The sequence below is a fragment of the Ursus arctos genome, unplaced genomic scaffold, assembly GCF_023065955.2.
Source record: "Ursus arctos isolate Adak ecotype North America unplaced genomic scaffold, UrsArc2.0 scaffold_13, whole genome shotgun sequence".
Classification (NCBI taxonomy): Eukaryota; Metazoa; Chordata; class Mammalia; order Carnivora; family Ursidae; genus Ursus; species Ursus arctos.
The window spans coordinates 14794302-14818054 of NW_026622797.1; the positions used below are offsets into that span (position 1 = coordinate 14794302).

General features: G+C 43.1%; 1 protein-coding gene across 12 annotated transcripts in view; it reads right to left on the reverse strand.

Annotated features, from left to right (window-relative positions):
• CCDC170 (coiled-coil domain containing 170) overlaps positions 1-23753 on the reverse strand; it is a 101782-nt gene that overhangs the window by 20359 nt on the left and 57670 nt on the right. For all 12 annotated transcript variants that reach the window (XM_057310966.1, XM_057310965.1, XM_057310967.1 and 9 more), the window contains 4 exons: positions 20393-20710; positions 13345-13545; positions 7418-7591; positions 4807-5049 (listed from right to left, as the gene is read on the reverse strand). In XM_057310966.1, coding sequence (XP_057166949.1) covers positions 4807-5049; positions 7418-7591; positions 13345-13545; positions 20393-20710 — 936 coding nt within the window. The remainder of the gene's footprint in view (positions 1-4806; positions 5050-7417; positions 7592-13344; positions 13546-20392; positions 20711-23753) is intronic.

Consider the following 23753-nt stretch of genomic DNA (forward strand, 5'->3'; position numbering starts at 1 on the left):
TTCATCCAAGTATTCCAGAAGAGCAGGCCACTGACTTTTGTTTCTACTTCTTCATTCCTCGGCATACTGGAATTTAGCCTATTCTCAATGGCCTCACCCCCAAACGCTACAATCTACACTACACGTGCTTGAGTCATAGGAGTCCCAACACAAGTGCAGGGGATAGTCGTTCCCCCTCTACCTTACTGCTGCACGTGATGCTATTGGTCACGGCCTCTTTCTGGAGACGCCCTGCTCTCCCTCCCATGTCTCTCTCTGCTTCCTTTCAGTCTCTTCCTTGATGATTTCACTCTCCTGTCTGAAAGTCTGCAATGGCTCTCCAGGACCCAGAGGACAAATCCAAGCATCTTAGGAGACACACAAGGCCCTGGGTGATCTGGCCCCTGCCCCCTGCCCAGCCTCTTCTTCCACCCACCCGGTCTCTGGACGTCATTATGGTGTCAGCAGCAAGCGACCTAGCTTCTGTTCACCTACTGATTGCATCTGACTATCACTGGTACCATTCCCTTCTCCAACCTACTCATCTATACTTCAGTTACTCCCATTCCACGTCCACAATTTTTCCCATATCCACATATCACCTATGGTCATCATTTTTTTCTTTAACTCAACCATCTTTTGAACTTACCTGAATTTCTTTCTTTCTTTTAAATTTTATTTATTTATTTTATGTTCAGTTAGCCAACATATAGTACATCATTAGTTTTTGATGTAGTGTTCAACAATTCATTAGTTGCGTATAACACCCAGTGCTCATCACCACATGTGCCCCCTTAATACCCATCACCTGGTTACCCCGTCCCCCCACACCCCTCCCTTCTGTAACCCTCAGTTTGGTTCCCAGCATCCAGAGTCTCTCATGGTTTGTCTCCCTCTCTGATTTCTTCCCATTCAGTTTTCCCTCCCTTCCCCTGTGGTCCTCCATGGTATTCCTTATGTTCCACATATGAGTGAAACCATCTGGTAATTGTCTTTTTCTGATTTCACTTAGCATAATACCCCCTAGTATTTCCATTAAAAGGAATTTTGTATGATTTCAGTAGAATTTGCCACAACTGGAAGATGACAATACAGCAAACACTGTACAATGACCGTGAGGAGCGCTGAGTCATGTATGGAATAGTTGATCACTATATTATACACCTGAAACTAATATAACTATATGTTCATTTTACTGGAATTAAGACTTTTCTTAAAATAAGACTTTTCATTTGTACAATGAAAACAAAACAGTATTAGTAAGTACTATTGCTTGTACTCAGCACTAAGCTTAGGGCTTATTGTTTATTTAAAATGTAGTCTAGTAAATGTTCTAGGGGCATAAAAACATAATAACCTCTAATTAAGATTTTCTCCTTGATGTGAAGGAATTGGAAGAAAAAATCCAGGGAACCCATTTTTTGCCTCACGACTGAACATTATATAGTGACCTGTCATGCAGCACCTAGACCCATTTTATATGCCACAAGAGCCATGTGCCCCACACTCGAAAGCGTTGCTTTACCGCACTGACACTGGAAGAAGAAACCATTAAACCTGACACTATCACCAGAACCACCCGTTGCATAATCACATCACCCAAACAGCAAAACTTAATTACAAGAATCAGGCTTGCTTGGGAAAGGTTAAGTGGAAAGACCACTTGCAGACAATTATCATAATCCAGGCGAAATACGATGCAGATGTGAGGCAGATGTTGTCGAGACCAAACGGGAGCATACTCCTCAGATACAGGGCTCCATCTCCACCAGCTGTTTTCCTCCTTCTGCTACAGAAAGTGTGGGAATCCTCTCCCCCCAGCACCATTTCCAGCTCACAGGGCTGTCTTGACTAAGGGTCCCAAGTGTTACTCTCAATACACGTGGCCTGGAAGATGCCCTCCTCAGAGCCACACCCCCAAGGGGCCCCACACTGCCGTTCACCAGGTCTCTGGACTCTGGCCCCACTTCCAAAGCTACTCTTTCTCCACTCTCACCCAGCAGGGGCTGGGCCCTGTTCTGGGGCGTCGCCGATGGAGATTCCCTTGTTCCATCACGACCTCGTTGGCTGCTGGACGGGGGGCTGCCAAGCTCCATGCAGGCCAACCTTACTCAGGGTCCTGAGCTGTGTGGTAATTCTGAAGGCTCCTCCAGCCCCACAGGACAATGCCACCCTCGGCAGCGACAGAATGAGCTACAATGGCAACTACCATCTGTACCGGGCTTTCTTGTATATTCATTCACCACCGTGTTCTAGTTTAGCTTTACGGTATCCGGCACATGCAGAGAGCTAGCCGGAACACGCAAGTTCACGTCCCGGTCCCGACGGCCCTTCGTCGGGCCCAGCCCACGTCATTCGGAGACGGAACCTCAGGTCCTAGAAAGTGGCACAAGCAAAGCAGGCCTCTAGTATCAGGGGAAGCAAGGAGACGATAAGGGGGTGCGCGGAGGAGAAAGAGCACAGCCGCAACCCAGTCCCGGAGAAGAGGTGCTCAGCCTCGCAAGCCACGCAGATTCACAAGGTGAGCAGTGAAATAAACAGCAAGGTTGAGTCAACCCTGACCATTTAAATCAGCCGCTTAATTTCTCCTGAGGACAGAAGAGCGCACTATATGAGAAAGGGAAAATTTGTTGGTGGGGACCAGATGTCCCCAGCCACAGGGGGGAGGGAACCAGGGAAAAGAAGCCAGGCAGCTCACACGGTCCCTTCCAGCACCACCGCACCGAAACACAGTGTGGTCTTACTAGGGAATCCTCACTCAATCCTTCCTCTGGGAAGCCAGCAGGCATCAGGCTTCCCCGATGTCTCCCCCACTTAGTCATGCTTAGCAATCACCCAGACGCCTCCAGGTCCTTCTCTTCTCTTCCGGCTTCGGGGAGTTCTGCGAGCTCGGTGTATGAAAATCCCCAGTGCTGTTTACCCTTCCTTCCTGTCACAGATTTCTTGGAGGAATTTGAACTATTCCACTGATACATGCTTACAATGAAACATGTCCCTTTATCACTGAGTTTACTTCCCGGTTTTGAAATCCGAGTTCCCTTTATCATTCCTAGTCTATGTTTTGCTACCTGCCTATTTAACACCAATTATGGGAACCATTTCCATCTCCCCTTCAATGTGAGGAAGCCAATGAATAGAACAGATTCTTCCTGGGCCCAAGGCTAGGTGTACAGCAATAATAGTAGTAAAGACCTAATAACTTCTAATTAAGATTTGCTCCTTGGGGCGCCTGGGTGGCACAGGGGTTAAGCGTCTGCCTTCGGCTCAGGGCGTGATCCCGGCGTTATGGGATCGAGCCCCACATCAGGCTCCTCCACTATGAGCCTGCCTCTTCCTCTCCCGCTCCCCCTGCTTGTGTTCCCTCTCTCGCTGGCTGTCTCTATCTCTGTCAAATAAATAAATAAAATATTTAAAAAAAAAAAAAAAAGATTTGCTCCTTGACAATGGGAAGAATTGGAAGAAAAAACCAAAGGGAACCCATTTTTCACGTCAGGACTGAACATTGTATCATGCCCTGTCATGCACCACCTGGAAACACTTTGTATGAACCACAGGACAATTGAAAACCTGGCTTTACAATGCAAATGCTGCCTCAGCACCCCCTGTAGCCCCTTCCAGCCAGGGTGGGAGCGGTGGCTTCCTGACTCCCCCCAACACCTCCCCTAAAGATCAGTCTCAAGGTGTGAGGGGGTGTGGAAGATACTTACCTCGATATTTGCTCCCCAGCTTTCACACCCCATCAGATCCTTTTCCTTGTTTCCTGCTTTCCTTATTTTTAAATATGTTCCCTCCCCTGGCCCGTGTCTGCCCTTTCTTTCCTCTAGGGAAATAAGCCTCAACTCAGAAGGGTTTCAGGGGAAAAGAGGTCATGACTCAGAAGAAAAAAATACAATAGGAAATATTTCCTAAAATACTGTCTCCACCACACATATTTAATTGCTAGCTTAATGCCAGGTTCCTCTTCCTTCCTGGTCTGTTTCCAGATTCAGAAACATTCCAGAAGTCAGTCCAGAGCGCTCATCAGCAAAGAGCCAGGACAATATTCACATCTGTATTCACAACACGCCTATCTGCCAAAAATGGTATGTGCCTGTGAAGTTACATATCCCTTCCAGGGGCACACATACAGGACAGCTGAAGATCCAGATTAAATTCCTCTAAGTTTGAATTCCTTTCTTCTCTGTAGTGATTAGAAGTGGAACACTTCAAATCCAGGAAGCACACTGTCCGGATCTGAGCACCTTCCTCACTTCCGGGGAGAAGGCACCTCACGGAGCTCACGGAACACTGCTGTCTGCCTGACTCTTCTCCATGAAGAGCTGTGCTCATTCGCTCGTTTCTTCCTAAGCAAACCCCTATGCCACGGCTCCTTACATGATCACAAATACCACAGTCACCCACCCTGAAGAAACGCTTATATTTTCTGTACTTCACATCACCCCCTTTCTTTCTTTTCTTTTTCTTTTAATTCCAGTAGAGTTCATATACGGCGCTGTATTCCTTTCAGACGTACAATATAGTGACTCTCCACGCCACATCTTACTCGGTGCTCATCACGGGAAGTGGCCTCTTCATCCCCCCACCTACAGCACCCTTTTTTAATGGACTTCTCATGCAGCAACCATGACTTCAACGCTCGAGGAGACGCTCCAGTGACCTAATATGCTGATTTGTGTAGCTTGCATTTCCCCCACGACTCTAGAAAATCAGAGGAAGCTTTTGTCCCTGTTTCTCTTCTGCTGTGTCTGTTCTAAGACTTCGATGCTTTCACATAAACTAAAGTGGTAACTTGCAAAAAGCAACAAGGGAACCAAGCTGAGCACTTGCCTTGAGCTCGCTGGTGTCAGCCAGCTTGGCTTTGAGCTCCGTGTTCGCTTCTCGACACACACGCAGCTCCTTCTGCAGCCTCTCCACCTTCTTCTGCAACTTTCTTAGGGTGAGATTGGCCTCGTCCCTCTCCACCACCAAGGCCGAACGCACCTGCCTCTCCTCCTCCAGCTGGGCGATTTTCTGCCGCAAGAGGCTCATATGCAGTTCTTTGCTCTCCAGCCTTTCTTGCTGAGTCCTGAGCTGATTTGATACAAACAGGGATTTTTTTTAAATAATCACTGAACAGTCAGTAAATATAAATTAATCACTCAGATCATGTTGCTCTTTACCTACACTTCAATAAGACTAATTTGTAAACCACCAAAAAAAAATATTGGATTCCTTTTCCTGATGCATTTTTTTAATTCCTGTTTTTCCAAGAATTAATTTTGGAGCTGCAAAGGATGAGCTAAAAGAGCCACAGAAGATTCAGAGAGAAGTAGGCTTTCAACATCTGATTCCCTCCAACATTACGTACAGCATAACAGACGTGTAAAATTACTTTTAAAAACTACTGAAATGGGCTTATCAAGATCAAAATAGGGCAGAGAAACAAAATCCTCTCCACTATCCCATGGCAACTATACTTACACTGGTCTTTTCTAAAAGAAGCCAGAGTGCAGGTTAGTACCAAAAACCTAGACGAATTTCAATCCCTTAGAACCACACTGACTGATATCAAACATGAGAGTTGATGTATTTTTAAAGTAAGCTATACCAGGGAGAGTTTAAAGCAAGCTTTGCTTACATGTTTAAAATCTTTGAAACAGAAGGGACCTCAAGAAGGTTTTCGTTCATTGGTGTCTTTATTATCCACCTGGCCTACACCAACCACAAACCAAGCAGAGAACAAGTTCTTCAAACAGCACTTATCACTCACGATCAAACTTGATGAAGGAAATTATAGTGGTTTTTAGAAAAAGATTATGGACTCTAAGGCGGGAAAAAAATCCTCCTAGCCTGCAAATGTCACATTCAGTGAGTAGAATATTAAGTACAGAAACCTCTGTCAACTGTTGTGAACACTGGGAACTGGAATCGTGTAGCATTCTAGAATGTTAGAGCTGAAGACTGTTGCATTTTCCCTAATTATATACTCCACACTTGTAAAGTGTTCAGAGATGGGAAGGGCAGACTGAAACACAGGCTTGTATAGCCTGTGTAACTATGACAGCTTCCATACCCAGATCCGTCTTTAACAAAGCCCTTTCATGTTTCTGTAACCAAATTCCCTCCTGCCTTGAGCTTCTTCATGTCAAATCCAGTCTACTGCAAAATTACACTGGTAAGTTCTGTACGCTGGCAAGTTTAATAATTATACAATACTTAAGAAGGAATGGTGTTGGATATTGGGGAAGAAATCAATTATCTGAGGAGAACTCAAAGACTAGTAGCTCAATTCAATGTCTCTGATGGTAATAGGATTATCTGCTTTTTTTAAATAAAATATTCCTAAAAATCCAGTAAATGGAGAAAGCTCAAATGTAAATAGAGTACAGTCTATAAGCCAAGAGTTTAAACATGAAACATGTATTTTATTAAAAAGGAACAACCTCATGAGGAAGATATTATCCCCATCTTAAATATGAGGAAACAGAGACAGAGTAGCATGTAATTTGTCCAAGGTCACACAGCTTGGTGGAACGAAACTGGGATCCCAGATGTGACTCATTACACAGCCTGAACACTATAATTCCACCACAGAATTTTCTCCTAAGAACCATTACAAGAACACATCTGTGTTTTGCTTTCTTTCACCAATGCCAATAATTATATAACTAATAATTATATTTTTATCCTTTTCATCCACTCATTCATTTCGTCTAAGCTGTTTCTAACTCTTCTGAGTGAGTGAAAAATTAGCTATTCTCCTCGCTTTACTATCTAATACAAGAGAGTTTATCCAGTTGGAGACTGCTATATGTTCCCCAGTTCTCATCTCTCTTAAGAATAGAAACAGTTTCTTAGCGAGGCAAGTGGCTACCCAGAGTAAAGACCACAGTTTCAGCCTCCCTTGCAGCTAGTTTCAGCCATCAGAACCATGGGATTTAAAACAAGTACACACAGAAAACTCTGGAAGCCTCCGTCAAAAGACAGCTCACACAGGCTCTTTTGCACCCCTCTTCTTCATCCCTTTCTTCTCCAAACTTCTATCTGGAACACAGACATGACAGTTCTAGGTACCATTTTGAACCATCAGGATGTGGACCACCCTGGGGATGGGAGATTAGTGAGCTGAAATCAGCTGGGCTCCTTGAAAACTTCACAGAACAGACCTGCCACACTCACCCTGAGCTGCCTACCTCCAGAAATGTATGTGAGGTGGAGGGATCACTTCTAGTCATTTAAGTCACTTTTAGTTGGGGTCTCTCTAACTCACAGTCACACATAACCTTAGGTGATATACTTACCATCCCTCAGACTTGAAACATAGACTCAAATTCTAAATACGTATTTGTATGTTTCCTAACTACAGTGGCAAATAGGAAGGGGGAGTGCATTATTTATCAATATTTAAGTCTCTCCACAACTCCTTCTCTCAACACCAGCAAGTTTCAATATCCCCTACCTTTCTCTGTAAATTGTGGGCGATAGTCTTGTTTTCAATGACTGCGTTGCTCTCGAGACGGACCAGCTGCTCCGTGCGGGCTAAAACTACATCCAGACGCATGTCAAAGCCAAGTTCAGCAGCCATCTGGTCCAATTTCATTTTCTCTGAGAGCTGATCCAGAAATTTAAGATACTAAACCCAAGAACAAAAATAAAAATGAGACACAAAAACAAAGTTAACAGGTGATCTCACGGAATCCTTCTCTTTATCCCAAGCTTACAGATAGGTCTCATTAAACCCAGTCTGTAGCACAGCCCGGGACCCCAGTACCTGGTAATGAATTCCTGAACCACCCTGCCAGTTCCATGTCCTGCTTCTTGTCCAAATTCACTTGACTCTCCTGGTCAGTGATCTTGATGTTCAACCTAACGTTAGACACTCTTCTTCACCCCACCAGTGACCATCCTAACTACATCCACGTGTCTCTGTTTTGGCTACTTGCTGCTACCACGATGCCCCTTCCAAGTTAATCCAGCCCCTGGGATCTACTCACTCACAAACCTTCCATGGCAATTTTTCCCACCTAAGTGGAACCTGGCCTCAAATGTGAAGAAAAAAAAAATACCGACAGTTACCACTCTGATCACTCCAAAATCAAAGCTCTCCATACAAACACATTTGGACAAAGTTCTTGCTTTTTTAAGTTAAAATCCTATACAAAAAAACATGTCTTTAAGAGTCTTTAATGTATCATACTTTAAGGAACAACATCGTAAAATACAGCTGTATCAAGGAAATCAAGGTTCGTATTTTAACAGGTTAGTGTTACAAAATTGTTCTAGGATCTTCCTCCATTTGATTTCCTTTTTTTTCTTGCAAGTTTTTATTTAAATTGTAGTTGGTTAACATACAGTGTAATATTGGTTTCAGGAGTAGAATTTAGTGATTCATCACTTACATACAACACCCAGTGCTCATCATGACAAGTGCTCTCCTTACTCCCCATCTCCCATCTAGCCCATCCCCCACCCTCCTCCCCTCGAGGAACCCTCAGTTTGTTCTCTATAATTAAGAGTCTGTTTTATGGTTTGCCTCTCTTTTCTCCCCCTCTTACGTTCATCTGTTTTATTTCTTAAGTTCCACATACGAGTGAGATCATTGAGTATTTGACTTTCTCTGACTGACTTATTTCACTTAGCATAATATACTCTAGCTCTATCCATGTCATTGCAAATGGTAAGATTTCATTCTTTTTATGGCTGAGTAATATTCCATTTTATACACGTGCACACGCGCGGGTGCACACACATACACTGTCTTTATCCATTTATCAGTCAATGGACATTTGGGCTCTTTCCATAATTTGAATATTGTTGATAGTGCTGCTATAAACATCGGGGTGCATGTTATCCCTTCCAATCAGACAGAGTAATGCTTCCTAAGTCCTTGCTGGATGAGTGAGCCAATCAATGAGTTTTCTGCATCATCACTTCATGATTTGGATTCTCTCTTTGAAACTTGCTTCTCATTGCAATAAGTCCTCATCTATCTGGTGTCTTTCAGGCAATTATATGTTTAAATAACTATAATTTCCTGATGACTGAAGCATGCCAGTGTGAAACCCAGAACTACCTATACTTCTAATCATCAAGATGAAATTGTGAGTAATTTCAAATTTTGCTGAGTGGCATACCTAAAATTCAACCTCTTCTTTGGGAGGCACAGTCACGGCAAAATATTGCTTAGTTGCTGAGTTACGAGACCACGGGTTACTGTGTTGTGCTATAAGACCGTAGGTTGCTTTTGTTGCCATATCATCAATTTGTCACTTCTTAATGCTGTGTCAGCTCTCCCCTTGGAATTACTCATTTCTTTTCTTTCTTTCTTTCTTTTTTAATTTTATTTATTTATTTGACGGAGCGATAGAGAGAGCCAGAGAGCACAAGCAGAGGGAATGGCAGAGGCAGAGGGAGAAGCAGGCTCCCCACTGAGCAGGGAGCCTGTTGTGGGCTCAATCCCAGGGGGATCATGACCTAAGCCAAAGATGCTTAACCATCTGAGCCACCCAGGCGCCCCTCTTTTATTTATTTATTTACTTTTTTGAGAGAGAGAGAGAGAGAGAGAGAGAGAGAGAGACTGAGAACATGCGTGGGGTAGGGAGGGGCAGAAGGAGAGGGATGGAGAGAACCTAAGCAGGCTCCACACCCAGTGCGGAACCCAACACGGGTTCCAACTCACGACCCTGAGATCATGACCTGAGCTGAAATCAAGAGTTGGACGCTTAATAGACTGGGCTACCCAGGTGCCCCTGGAATTACTCATTTCTAACGTATGTGAATAAAAGGAAAATAACTGCTACTGTTTGTTTTGTAAATAAAATAGACTCGGTACATTTCATGTGGGGGTATAAAGCCTCTCTTGCTATGTCTACATTGATCCATCCACTTACATGCAAGGATCTATAACAGGCATAAAGGAATAAAGACAGGACCAAGCCAACACCCCACAGAGCAAGTGCTCATTTCAAGGATCTTGGCTGTGCCTCCGAAAGTAAGGGTTACTAGAAGGATTTACTATACAACTTGTTTCTTTGAGTCATAGATTAGCCTAGATATCTTCTATTCAGTGTGAGCCTCAATTACCTATATCGAAATCTCAACTCTGCACAACTTTGCTTTCCCAGTTTACGGGCCCATCCCCCTCACTAGTATGTGTGTGTTGTAGGCGGTTATCTACAGAAGAGTCACTGGGATGGAATCTGTTTACATAATTCGCTTTCATAACTGAGAGTTCTTTTGGCACAGTCTCAACGAAAATTAATGAGTCATTACAATGAAAAAGAAAGGGGGGGGAAGAGACACCAATCCACCTAAAATTCTTGCCTTTAATTATGTTTCTTCATAATTTAAATACTGTTTATTTAACTCTTCCCTAAGTGCTGGAAAACCCAGAAAAAAGAAAAAAAAAATTCCCCTGGCCTCAAGAAGCTTGGAGTTGACTGGAGAAGATGAATTAAAACCTGAAGAAAATGTCGGGGGTAGAGGGGGTCACCTGGTTGGCTCAGTCAGCTAACCCTGCAACTCTTGGTTTCAGTGATCTCAGGGTCGTGAGATCAAGTCCCATGACAGGCTCCACACTGACTCTCTCTCCCTCTCCCCCTGCCCCTCCCCCCTGCAAACACACTCTCTCTTAAATAAATAAATAAATAAATAAATAAATAAATAAATAAATACATATTTTTAAAAATACAAAAACTGAAGACAATAAAGTTGCATGAAGGAGAACTAAGCCTCTAAGGGACCTCCAGAGGGAGTGATATTGGAGCCAAGTCTTCAGGGGACAGCTACTACCAGGTGAAGGAGATAAGGAGAACATTTTCACAGAGAGAACAGCAGTGGGCAATTTGGGATTCCAAGGAAGCCATCTTTTTTTTCCCCCAGGCAAGTGGTTTTTTTTACAACGTGAATGTGGATATCTTTGGACTTGATCCCCCTATACCCTTGCAGGGGCCTGTTGGACCCCAGAGGCCTTGAGTTTGCCACTGTGGGCTGGAGAGACGGCAGGTGATGGAAGCCTGGATGGGGAAACTGGCCAGGTCACAGAATGTTTAGCCGTGGCGAGAAGCCTGAGGACCGTAGAGAGCCTGTGGCCAGTTTTAAGACAGAGAAAGGTAAGATCAGACGTGCCTCTTATTAAGACCTCCCCGGCAGCCCTGGGAAGCTGTCAGAATGTTGTTTCTGGAGTCCATGCCAATGACCATAATGCTCGGAGTCAAAGCACGGTCACTAAATACAGAGTCGGGGGGGTGGGTATTTGAGATGGTGAAGGAGATGGAATCTACAGTGTTTAGGAATTGCTTAAAAAGAGGGAAGCATTAAGGATGACTCTAGGGCTTTGGGCTCGGGCACCTGGAGGCAGATGACCTCACCATCCCTGAGGCAGGAGAGGCAAATCTGTGGAGAGGGGATCATTTCCATTTGGAATATGTTTAGTGCCAGGTGCACTTGGGACATCTAGCTGGACAGTCCAGCACTCAGACTTCTTCCAATGTAACATATTCTATTCAGGTGCGACATGTCCTTTCAAACTCAAAATTTCAACCAGCACACCTTTTTCAGATACACTTCACCCTCCCCAATACCTCCAATCTACGTCTTCATTCATAAAACCACTACTTGGTCTAAATATTTATTAGCTTCCAGTCCCCACTATTCTAAGGATCCCCCAGCTGGACACACTGCGTTTAGTCTCTAGACCCTCAGAGCCAGTCTGCTTTCAGAAACTCAAAACCCTTTCTTTCTTTTCTTTTACTCAAAAACCTTCTACGGTGTCCCATTACCTATAGGATGAAGCCTTGGGGAATCAGCCTTCACTGTCCCAATTACTCCTACATGCTTCTAGAGCCTCCTCATGCCTCTGGCCTCACAATGCACCATGTTTGGTCTCCCTGTGCCTCACTGGCCCCCTAAGCAGCCCGGCACACCTCTGTTCCTTCCTCCCTCCTGATGTTCCCTATACCTTGAATCCATTCCCTACCGCTTCTGCCTGACAAATTTCTACTCATTCTTTAAAGCCTCTCATGAATGCCACCTCCTGTGTGAAGAGGGCTCATTTCCTCACACACAGAAATAGGAAACTTTACCCAAGTTCCTGTTGAATTTTATACCTATCTCCATTAATTGATTATTGTGTCCTCGTTTACCTGTCCCATCCACTTAGACTAGGACTTCCCACACACCCCTTATGCACCTTTGCCTAGCCAACCCTCAATGCAGGTAAAATGCTTCCTCGGCTTTTTTAAGTACAGAAAAATGAGAATGAATGAGTTTCCAAGGTACAGATTTTTTAATCTTAGAGTGTTTTCCGTGCCAGATTCTGATCCCATTTGTCTTTTTCTTCCCCTGCACACTCCTGGGACCCACAAACATGTACCTTCCCATTCCACCCAATAAAACCTTTCTTTGATCCTCCTGCTTCATGCCTCTTTTTCCCTGGTCACCAGACCTCATAAGAATCTATTTCTACATCTCTAGCCTTCCCTTCCCACTCACCCCTCAGCCAAGTGCAAACTGGCCTCTGTTCTCCGCCACTTTACTAGAACCGCCTCTTGAAGGCCACGGAAGATCTTCCACAGTCAAACCTTCAGTGGGGGTACCTCCTCGTTCTACTCTCCTTCTCGCCCACTGGGTTAGCACCATTAGCATTTCCGGGTCCGTCCCCACTGTGACGTCAGCTTCACGGTGACATCACGTCCTCTGTCTACAACATCGCGACGCTCCACGTCACTTACTGTGCTGCGTACTCTACAGAGCAGAGAATGAAGAATCTTCGTAATCCAAACCATCCAAGTCTTCTCTCCAGTCACAAGCCATCAGGGGTGTCATTTTGCAGCCAAATGGGAACAAGCGCTCTGCACTCGGACCTAACGATGCACCTACAAGCTTTCATGCCTTCGCTCAAACTGTTGGCCCTACAGGATCTGCTCCCTCTCTCCACTAAAATCCGACTTCTCCTCCAAGGATGAACTGCATTATTCTCTCCCCTGTAAAATTCCTCCCTTATCCAGAAGTTATCATTCCTTCACCGAGTTCCTACAGCATTTCCTCAATCAGTCCTGCTCTTACAACACATACAACGTACTAGAATGTCGGCCTCCTCTGTTGAATGATGAGCCTTTTACGACCAAGAACTGTGTGTTATTCATACCTTAGCCCTCAAACCTTCAGCCTCTCAAATAGCTGATGAGTTTAACTGGATTAATTTGACTCAAGAAAGCCCCTAAGAATAGGAAGACCCCCCAAAACAATATCTGTTGTTCCTTGACATTACCTCATTACTCAGACATAACCATTCTACTGAAGTACTATAAAATTCGGAATATTTTCAGGTAAAATTTTACACTGCAACAGATGTTTCTACCCATGGATATACCGTCAGGTTATTACTTTTTGTTTCTCAAAATTCAAGTGATCTCGCAGAACATCTCCAGAAACCAGCACTCCCTCCAGGTGTGTCAGCTGACCCTGAAGAGTCTCCAACTTGTTTTCTGCTTTCTGGGCTCTCTGCAGAGCTTTCTGGTGAAACCCAGATTCATTTCCCAACTGTTCCACAAGCTCAGATATTCGGGCTTCAAGCTGGGAGACCATCTGGAAACAAAGAAACAGACAAGGATAAACCTTGTTTTCAATGCAACAAAGTGTTAAAATCTAGTGCTCAGCCCAAGCAACATAACTATTTATAACACCAACTTTCAGATTCTTCGTAAAAATTACATTAAAAAACAGGTAATTTGATAGCTGTCTTTGCCTCTCCTTGAAATAATCTGCATTCATTATCTAATAAAATATTTCTATTGGTATTTTTAATTTTTATATAATTCCTTAAACAGGTTACTCAAGAAATATTTATGGATCATATTTACTTACCCCTAAAACTGCAACTAATTTAGGAGTTTCAAAGCTTAGCTAGAAAAAAAAAGTTCAGACCTATGTAAGTGTCATTCTCCGGAGAAACTCTTCCACCAAATATAGTGGATTATAGTTTATACAGTGAGTTAATTTTGATAGTAAACTTATCAGGAATTCAAGTGCAAAATGATATTTTTTCAGGGATGCCTGGGTGGCTCAGTTGGTTAAGCATCTGCCTTCGGCTCAGGTCATGATCCCAGGGTCCTATGATCGAGCCCCACATCAGGCTCTCTGCTCAGTGGGGAGCCTGCTTCTTCCTCTCCCACTCCCCCTGCTGTGTTCCCTCTCGCGCTGTGTCTCTCTCTACCAAATAAATAAATAAAATCTTAAAAAAAAAAAAAGCAAGACGACACTCAGGCCATCCTCAAAGATTTTAAAAAGCTATTTTGTGGAAGAATAATAAGGTCTGTTCTGAGTTGCCCTCAGAGCTTAAGTTAAGGAGCAACAGATATAAATCAGAGAAATAATTCCACTTCAGTATAAGGAAGAATTTCTCCTGATCCCCATAATTACAAAGTAATACATGCCCCCTATAAAAAATTCATTAAAGATTTTAAAAAGTGTAAATAAGAAAAAATAATAATCTCCACCCAGAAAGAACAGCTATTAATGTTTTCAAATGGAGCCCCTGGGTGGCTCAGTTGGTTAAGTGCTCAACTCTTGATTTCAGCTCAGGTCATGATCTCAGGGTTGTAAGATCGAGCCTCACATTGGGTTCCATGCCAGGCTTTGGATTCTCCCTCTCTTTCTCTCCTCCTGCCTCCTACTCTTTAAAAAAAAAAAAAAATGTATTTAAATTTATTTTTTGCACTGTTAAAACAGAGTTGAGACACTCTATTTGCAATTTTATGTCTTTGTGTTTACCTCATACTTTAAGCATCATCCCATGTCTGGCAGTGGATTCCCGGTCCCTGGAAATGGTAGGAAACTGGCCAAGCATGTGTTAACAGTGTTATGGAGAGGGCTGAAGTGCTACCATCAGGAATGTTACACTACTGGATCTCTAAATGCTCTATTCCTGTGCTTCTACGGCTCTCAAGGTCCCAGGCCTATAATTCAATTAATTCTATACTGGTGTGGGTACTTGAAATCAAATATTTGATGGCAAGCTGCTTAGCACCACACCCAATCTCCAAGGTAATTTCTAATTTAATTACAGAATATGAGCCTCTGAGAACCCTCATGTCGTATTTCCTACCGACGGCACTTACTGGTAATAGATGTGATCTTAATGCAAGAGAAAGGCGTGCTTGTCTTGGTACAATATACAAAGTAACCTACAAAACAAGAGCCATCAAACAACACCCTGGGGGAGAAGGGGGTGCCATTTACAGAGATTACATTATCTGCATGTATTTCCCCAAAGAAAGCAACGCCTGCCATTGAGATTGATCAGTAAAGACTCCATTTTGAAGATGACCCCTCAGGCACCTACAGGAAGGTAGACTAAGGCAGTGACAATGACCCTGAAGAAAGACGAGGGCATCTTGATGGAGACCAGACTGTGGCATGGGGTCTTTGGAGTCAGACAGTCCTGGTCTCAAGTTCCCACGCTACTCCTCACCAGCATGTTAACTGAAGCAAGTACTTAACCTCTCTGAAACTCAGCGTCTTTGCTATGACGATCAGATGACAACTTAGAGAATGTGAACAGCACAGTACGGCACACCCAGCTGAAGTTCGACGCATTGCCTGCATTTTTATCATCAGTATTACTGCCCCAGTGTGCTTCAGTCGTCCCATGCTTTTGTCGTAAAGTGTTAAAGGGGCCCATCTCGAATTGTCCCATGTCATGTGTCTCAAACCATTTGCAGCCCATAGAGCCTGTTTTTCAACTGAAAACCTTTCTGGGAAGGACAAAGAAGGGACAATGTGCTAAGTCAAAGATGAAAGGGTTCCTCCTGTATCCTCACCCTGTGTGGACCCAAGAGTGTTCCTTGGAATATGAAGACTCAGCAGACTGTAACTTTTAAAAACCACCAGTATGGGAATGGCTGAACCATAAAACCACCCTGCCCAGATTCTGGTGTCCAGAGAGGAGCAAAGAGCTGAGAAGCTCTCCATATTCTATGCATCACAGAACTAAGCTTATTTAGGTCTTGGTACATATGATACCACCATTTTTTTTTTCAGAGCTAAATTTACATAAAGGTATTCAAATAAATTAACATCCCAATCTGACTCGGTTCTTGGGAACATCAAATGCCAGGGCCTGGGTGAACATATGTGTCTTGCCAAAACTGTAAAGTTATGTTGTGTTTTTCACACCAAGAACTCCAAAGAATGAATATGCTTTTCTTTTTTCTTCTTCTTCTTTTTCTTAATATCCTCTGTTTACATATCTCTGATATTCCATGGGACAAAATGTGCCAGGGATTTCAACACTAGGGATGTAGGGAATTGGGGTGGGGGGGTTATAATAAAGAAAATATACTTTTTTTTTTTTTAATAAAAAAGGCACTGAAGTAAATTATACTTCACAAACAAGCAGCCTGGTTTTTGGAAGCGAAGTCATAATGCCCTAAAAGAATTAATTCACTTCCCAAGGACAAGTAGTTGTTGATTTCACCAGAGAGGCACTTTTGCCCTAAGATTAAACCAAATGGAAGGACAAGAGTTCTAATCTGAGGGAAGAGCCACTTGGGTCACTTAAGGACCAGTGCCTTTTGGACATAAAACTCTTTTCTCCTTATTCAAGCTGTAATTTTTACTTAGGCAATATATAAACTATGTTGTCAGGAACCAGGAATAAAATATCAATCAAATTCTCCTTCCTTCTTATCAGTTTGTGCAGCCAACCCTAGGGACTGGCTATGCCCACTGCCTCCACCTTTGTGCATGTCCACATTTGTTACAGGTTAAATGGGGTCCTCCAACAAAGAGGTATGTTCAAGGTCCCCAGTACCTCAGAATGTGACCTTATTTGGAAATAGAGTCTTTACAGAGCTGAGCCCTAATGCAATATGACTGCTGTCCTTATAAAAAAGGAAAAATTTGGATACACATAATAGAGACACACATAAATAGAAGGAAAATAACGTGAAGATACAGAGAGAATGCCATCCATAAGCCAAGGGCTACCTGAGGCTACCAGAACCTAGGCAAGAAGCCTGGAACAGATTCTCCCTCACAGCCTCAGAAGGACCCAATCCAGCTGACACCATGATTTCAGACTTCCAGCCTCCAGAACTAACAGACAGCACACCTCTATTGTGTAAGCCACCAAGTTAGTGGTACTTTGTCATGGCCATCCTAGGAAATTACTATGCTATAGATGCTGGGAGAGCCAAAATCTCTACCTTTTCACTCGCCCAGATGGCCCTGTTGCCAGGGGTGACCATGTAACAAAATTTGGGGCAATGAAATGTCAGTGGAAGTCGGCCAATGCTTCTGGGTAAATGTCTGGTTTAGTGTATTGGAAGATTAAGAAGAAAGCAGAATGATTAGATCAGATGAGAGTGCGTGACACAAATCTCAGGTCCTTTAGGGCATCGGGCTGGATCCCCATGGCTCCCACAGAGCCACTGGACCAAGAAACTCTCCAGTGGAGGAAATAAAGCCTTATGTGTGCCTAGAGAAGAACACAAGAGCTGTCTAGATAAACGTTTGTGAGCTTATTTGAATTGTCTTTAACTTAGGAAATGACATAGAAATCAATCATGGTCATGTCCTCTCTGTACATAATCATTTCTCATCCAGATATCAGCCAGTTAGGAAACATCTAAAAGTAAAAGGAAATGTTTGCCTCGACATTTCACACTAAAATCTGAAAATGTTGCAACTTTCTGTCATTGTGCAAGACATCATTATCTCAAAAACACCTGTTACAAGGGTACTGAAATTTCAAGGCTAGATAACATCCACACTCATTTAGAATTCCTAGGAACCCAACAGTAGGGCATTCCTCTAAGAGAGCGGTTTCCAACTGGGGGTAATCTTACCCTCCAGGGACATTTGTCTAGAGACATCTTTGGTTGTCACAAATTGAGGGGGGGGGATGGTGCAACTGATACCTTGTAGGCAGAAGCCAGAGATGCTGCTAAATGCCCTACAATGTACAGAATGGGCCCATAACCAAGGGTTATCCAACCCGAAATGTCAATAGTGCCAAGACTGAGAAACCCTATCCCAAGGTCTGGTAAAGCTTTTAAAAAAAGATTTTGGTTTTGCTCTAAGCAGAAAAGCAAAGAACAAGCAGAAATGACTTACTAAAAAAAAAGTGTGTGTGGTGTTCTGAATTCTACAGAGAATTGCAAACAGGAGAGTCAAAATGAACAGCAACAAGGTAAACAAGAAAACCAAGGCTCAGAAAGTAGGAGTCGACCTGAAACGGAGAATTTGCCAGGCCCAGCCTGAACCCACCCTTGGGCCTTCCCGTGGGTATTACTCAACTGCTGAGTGTGTGTTTAACCAAGGCAGGTGGCAGGGGTGCACAACCTCTTCAACAAACAGATTCATCAATTTGTAAATCTCCCATTCTTCAGAAACATTTCTAAGACAATATATGAAATCCATTTTCTCCTCATTTTACTTGAAGATGAGTCACACAAGACCCCAGCTATACGCTTGATTTCAGGCTTTTAAATAGTGAGAACAGCTATTGAAAAAAATTACAGGGTAGAAAAGGCAGACAAAGGCACTAAAAAGACTGAATCATTCTGATTTTTATGGGGGGGAGGGGGAGGCACAGCCAGCTTAACCAATTTACATCATTTTGCTTTAGAAAAAAAACATATACATCATGCTGACAATTTTATGTCATGTTTCACATGCTGAATTAAAATAGTTTGGGGAAAACATTTGGGAAAACAGAAGAGGAAAGCAATAAAACAAAATGGTAAAGAACCATTAGCTTTTGAAGTACACCGACTGCTAGTCAAAGTAAATAAGTGACTGAATTATTTCTCAGTCCTGGAAATAATTTTCTTCTCCAGTCTAGTACCAATTACGAGAAAAACTGAGTTACTCTCAAAGACATGCACATGTCACAGGATGAACGTTTTATATCCATGAAGAGAACCCTACACTTGGACAAAGGGGTCGTTTGCGTTGCTCCTAAGAACACAAGTGAATTTTGGAGAATTTTTTTTTAAGATTTATTTTTTTGTTTGAGAGAGAGAAAGAGCGCATCGGTGCACACATTGAGGGGAGGGAGGGCAGAGGAAGAGGGAGAGAGAGCCTTAGGCGGATGCCACGCTGGGTACAGAGCCCCACTCGGGGCCTGATCTTACAACCCTGAGATCACAACCTGAGCTGAAACCAAGAGCCAGACGCTTAACCAACTGCGCCACCCGAGCATCCCAAATTCTGGAGAATTTTTAAAGGGGATTGAAAATGTTTGATCATTAAAGGAGATTGTGAAATGCAATCTTGAACTCTGAGTTAGTGATTGTTCTGGGTATTTTAGAAACATCAAAAGAGGGAAAAATACAATTTCTCCCTCGGACCAGCATGAGCTCATGGAAGAAATAGATCTCAGTGGAATTATACCTAGATTTTGGATATTTACTTTAAAACCTCTTTAATTAGGACTTAAATAATTTGAATTCGATGGTAATTTAAACAGAGTCAGCCTGAAGTTGACTCTGCGAAGCAACGCTACGTAGTAAAGGAGAATTGTCAATAGCATAAACAAGATAACAAAATTAAACAATCGTCAATCATATACATGAATTAAAACATCTTTCTCTATGTATTAAATGAGTCCCTTAAGAGACCGTTGGGCCACCATTATGAAGAGAAGGACAGAGAGGAAGAGAAGCAGGGGCAGCAAGAGTTATTTATCACCGGTATCGGCCAGCAGCGTGTTAAGGACTTCATAACCATTATTTTTCATTCAATGCTTTCAACAAACAATAACCTTATGAAGCAGATACTCTTCCAGGTCTAGGAAACCTTGTCTGCAATTCCAAAATCCCAAAGCATCTGAAAACTGACAGCTTTTTTCATAACTCACTTGCTGATAAAGCTTGACCTGACGGATTTGGCAGCAAACCCTCATCCAAAGTGACAGGAAGCTCCTCCCGGTCCTGGTGCGCTCCGTGTGATGGAGCTGCCGCGGGTTTTACTGCAGAATGATGAATGTGGTTGATTATGGGGTGCAGCCCCAGACCCCACTGAAGAGGGATGTGTATGAGCGTTCTCTCCATTACCGTTCTGTGTTACTATTGTACCTTTCAAAACCCCAAAATGTTCTCAATTCAAAAACACATCGGGCCCCAGGGGGTTCAGATGAGGGGTGCGGCCCCAGAGCCTTCCCTGTCCAGTGGCTGAGAAAACAGAAGCTCAGGGGTTGTCATCTTAGGAACCTGCCCGCGTCACACCTGGAGCGAGCGAGTGTGCAGCCAAGACAGGGCTGACCACAGGTAGCTCTGACTCCAGGACCCACATCGCAGTCCGCTGTCACTTAAGTGACTCTCGAGGCTCCCAAAGTATGACATATAATTGAAAGTAATAAAAACCACATTTAAATGATTCAGCAAATTACTGTCCTCCAGAGTCTTACAAGAGGCCATCTCCCACTCACCCTTTTCCTGCTCTCTTCCTGGCTGGTCACTTCTCGGATCCTTTCCAAAATGGCGTCCTCTGTGGGCCCCGTCGTGCCCCAGCTGCCTCTAAGCAGGGCTGCGACTTTCTCCCTGAATAAGGAGAGCTGGCTTCGCGAGGCTGCAGCCGCATCCAGATTGGCCTCCAGACTCTTCTCCAACTCACAAGAGCTTTTCTTCAAGAGGCTCAGCTCTCGCTTCGAAGCATCCCAGACCCGCTGGCCAGCAAGCAGCCTTTCCTGGAGGATCCTGACTTCCCTTTCAAGAACTTCTTTGGTCTCCACAGCGCAGAGCAAGTCCTGAAACGATTACAGACAGTGAAGACAGGAACCTTAGCAGCCACTGAGGGACATCTGCACTTGCTTACAGACTTCATGGAGTGAGGATTAATTCATGACATTCCCTGTTTAACCCAGTTCCCCACCATCTCCTCATAAAGTTATTGAATTGTAAAGGCTATGTCAGGAAAATTTAGGGGTCTAAAAAAGGGAAGGGGTATAAAGCCAGAGCGAGGAAAAGAAGGAAACTGACCTATAAGCCTTTTCTGTGTGGACCCTGAGAAAGAGTTAATAAAAACTAATTGCTGGCTAGCACCTGGTAGAGGCAATCCATAGATAGAAAATGTTTATTTACATTATTATCTGCTCTAAAGCTTGATGTACATGGAAATTGATTCTGAATAAACAGTAAACTCTCAGAGTCCTACCTACGAAAAGCCCTACACACTAAAAATTGTCTGAATAAAGATGCCTCCTTAATACTGTTCTAAATAACAGAGTAGAGAATCAGATCTTTCAATATTCATTTACTGTGTATCTCCTTGTCTTATAAAACAGATAGAACCTAAAGAAAAGAGACAGAAATATCCAGCCATTTGCTGGGTGGGAGAATTAAAGGTAGAGGGAAATAAAGCACCACACTGAGAATAATAATTTGAAAGAATATAATGTGTATTGTTAGGTTCACAAAAATAAATGAAGGGCATAAGGGAGGGTACCTGTGCACCTACTTCTATTTACTATAATCTAGAAGGGTCCAAAGAGGCATAAAAGGGGCATCTTTAAAAGTGATGAAAAAAAAAACCAACCCGTTGACATGAATTTCTAAAATACATGAGTTCATGTTAAATAAGAAGAAGCAACTTATTAACCAGCACTGCTACAGTATTGCAGCTTAGGTAACTGGCAAAAAAAAAAAAAAAATTGTTATTTATTAAAAATAGTATGTTATGGTCGAAAGCAACAAAAAAGAAACACTATCTTTGAATAAAAGATTCTACATCCAAACAGGCCAGTAACATTTCAGGCTGCCAGTTAAAAATCACTCATCCCTTTTGCACCAGAACCGGATTTTAAAAGGAATTTATCTCCACCAACAGCTTGGAGACAAGAAAGATGTTCCTTGAAATGCTACTTCTTTACTTTTAATAAAAAAGAGAACATCTTACTTTTTTTTTCCTTCTGGTGATTTTTTTTTTTTAATCAAGGAAGTCCCTGGCATCAATTTGAAATAAAAAGTCATCAAGCGTGGGGGCGCCTGGGTGGCACAGCAGTTAAGCGTCTGCCTTCGGCTCAGGGCGTGATCCCGGCGTTATGGGATCGAGCCCCACATCAGGCTCTTCCGCTATGAGCCTGCTTCTTCCTCTCCCACTCCCCCTGCTTGTGTTCCCTCTCTCGCTGGCTGTCTCTATCTCTGTCGAATAAATAAATAAAATCTTTTTAAAAAAAAAAGTCATCGAGCGTGGACAGGTAGGTAGAGAAGGCTGGCCTTTTCAGAAAAGTAATGGCTAAACTAATTGTGGAACCTATTTTGTGAAATGCTTTGCTTCTCCAGGTCCTGGCAACAGCCTCATTTCCCCACCCCTTCTCGATACTGGTCCTCTTTGTGGAGCAGCCCCACCGCTGCTAATTAAATTATGGCCCTTATAAGGTAGAGTCAAGGACACTGTATCACAAATGCAATATTTTAACACTTTAGACATTTCTTTTCGGAGAGTCATACAATAGCTACTCAATTAGGGTAACCAGTATCAGCACTGGTGATAATGAATTAGGCCCATATTTTACTGAGAAATGACCATCTAACGTGCAGTTAAGAGGGTCCCAAATTCAATGATGCGGAGATGAAAATTAATTCTAATCCCCTCCAAGCTCTAAAACCCTCTAGAATATTCTATGTTAACTTTGATGTGGAAAGAAAACCCCTAATGCCAAACAGGGGCGTTTCCATGACCCAGAGAGTGATATTTTTAACCACGTACAAAAGGTCCTCAAAATACACACATAAAAATATACCAGACGCTTGAGTACTTCAGACTTACTGTCAGTTTAGAGTGTGCTAATCAACTAGCAGCTTGCGCCAGACCAATAAACACAGTTAAAATATTCCAGCTATGAGGAATTTTTTCCACCCCAATATCAGACTATTGTCTCCCTGCCTTCAAGACAAGAGCCCAAACAGTCCCTAATAAATCCAAAGCACCAACGTTTATGACTGGTAAAAAATCGGAAAATTCAATTTGTGGTCATAAAATACAGTGGCACGTGGCGGCAGGCCAGATTTCTTTTCTGGCCACATTTCAGCCCTGTGAACTATATGGTGTTTCTCACATGAAGCACAGGCCTGGGGAGCCAGTGGCAAGGCCTTTCGGCCAGCCCCGCCCTCAGTGCTCTGATTCAGTGCTTCAGGGTTTAGGAGCACTGGGCTGATCTGCTGGAAACAGATGTCCTCAGACTACAAATGCAATTACCCGCAGAGCTAGCAGAGACAGAGCTGGAGTGGAGTCTCGTTGCGTGGCTACCTCAAGGATACACTCAAGTAATGTGACATCGGTATCACTGGCCAGGTCCTGCGGACTGCTGTCAGACCACGCTGACACACAGAACGAGAAACAAGTAGTTCCCTCTGAGTAAAATCAAGGCTGACCTCCACAGAGGAAATCACATTTGCAAAAGAGGACTTCCCCTAGAGAGACAGGGAGAGGGATGACTTGTTTAACAAAATTTTTTAACTTTTCATGAGTCCTACCAAAGCCAGAAATGGATAATGACTCCTTCGCAATCGCTTTTCACAAAAACAGCTGTAAATAGTATCATTAAGGCATTCAATTTACCTTCCCAATTAAATGCACGTCTGTGTTAATTCCCAATTAATTCCCAAATAATGCATTAAGTGATGAAACCATTCAAAGGTTTGTTTTTAAAATGCAACTGTTTCCTATTTTAATGTTGCTAACTATTATATGGATTTGGATATGCATGAGATCAAACTGCCTCTCAAAGATACAGGACTAATTATCATCTGGGTGGAGAACCTCTGGCTTGAGTTTAATTCATCCAACCC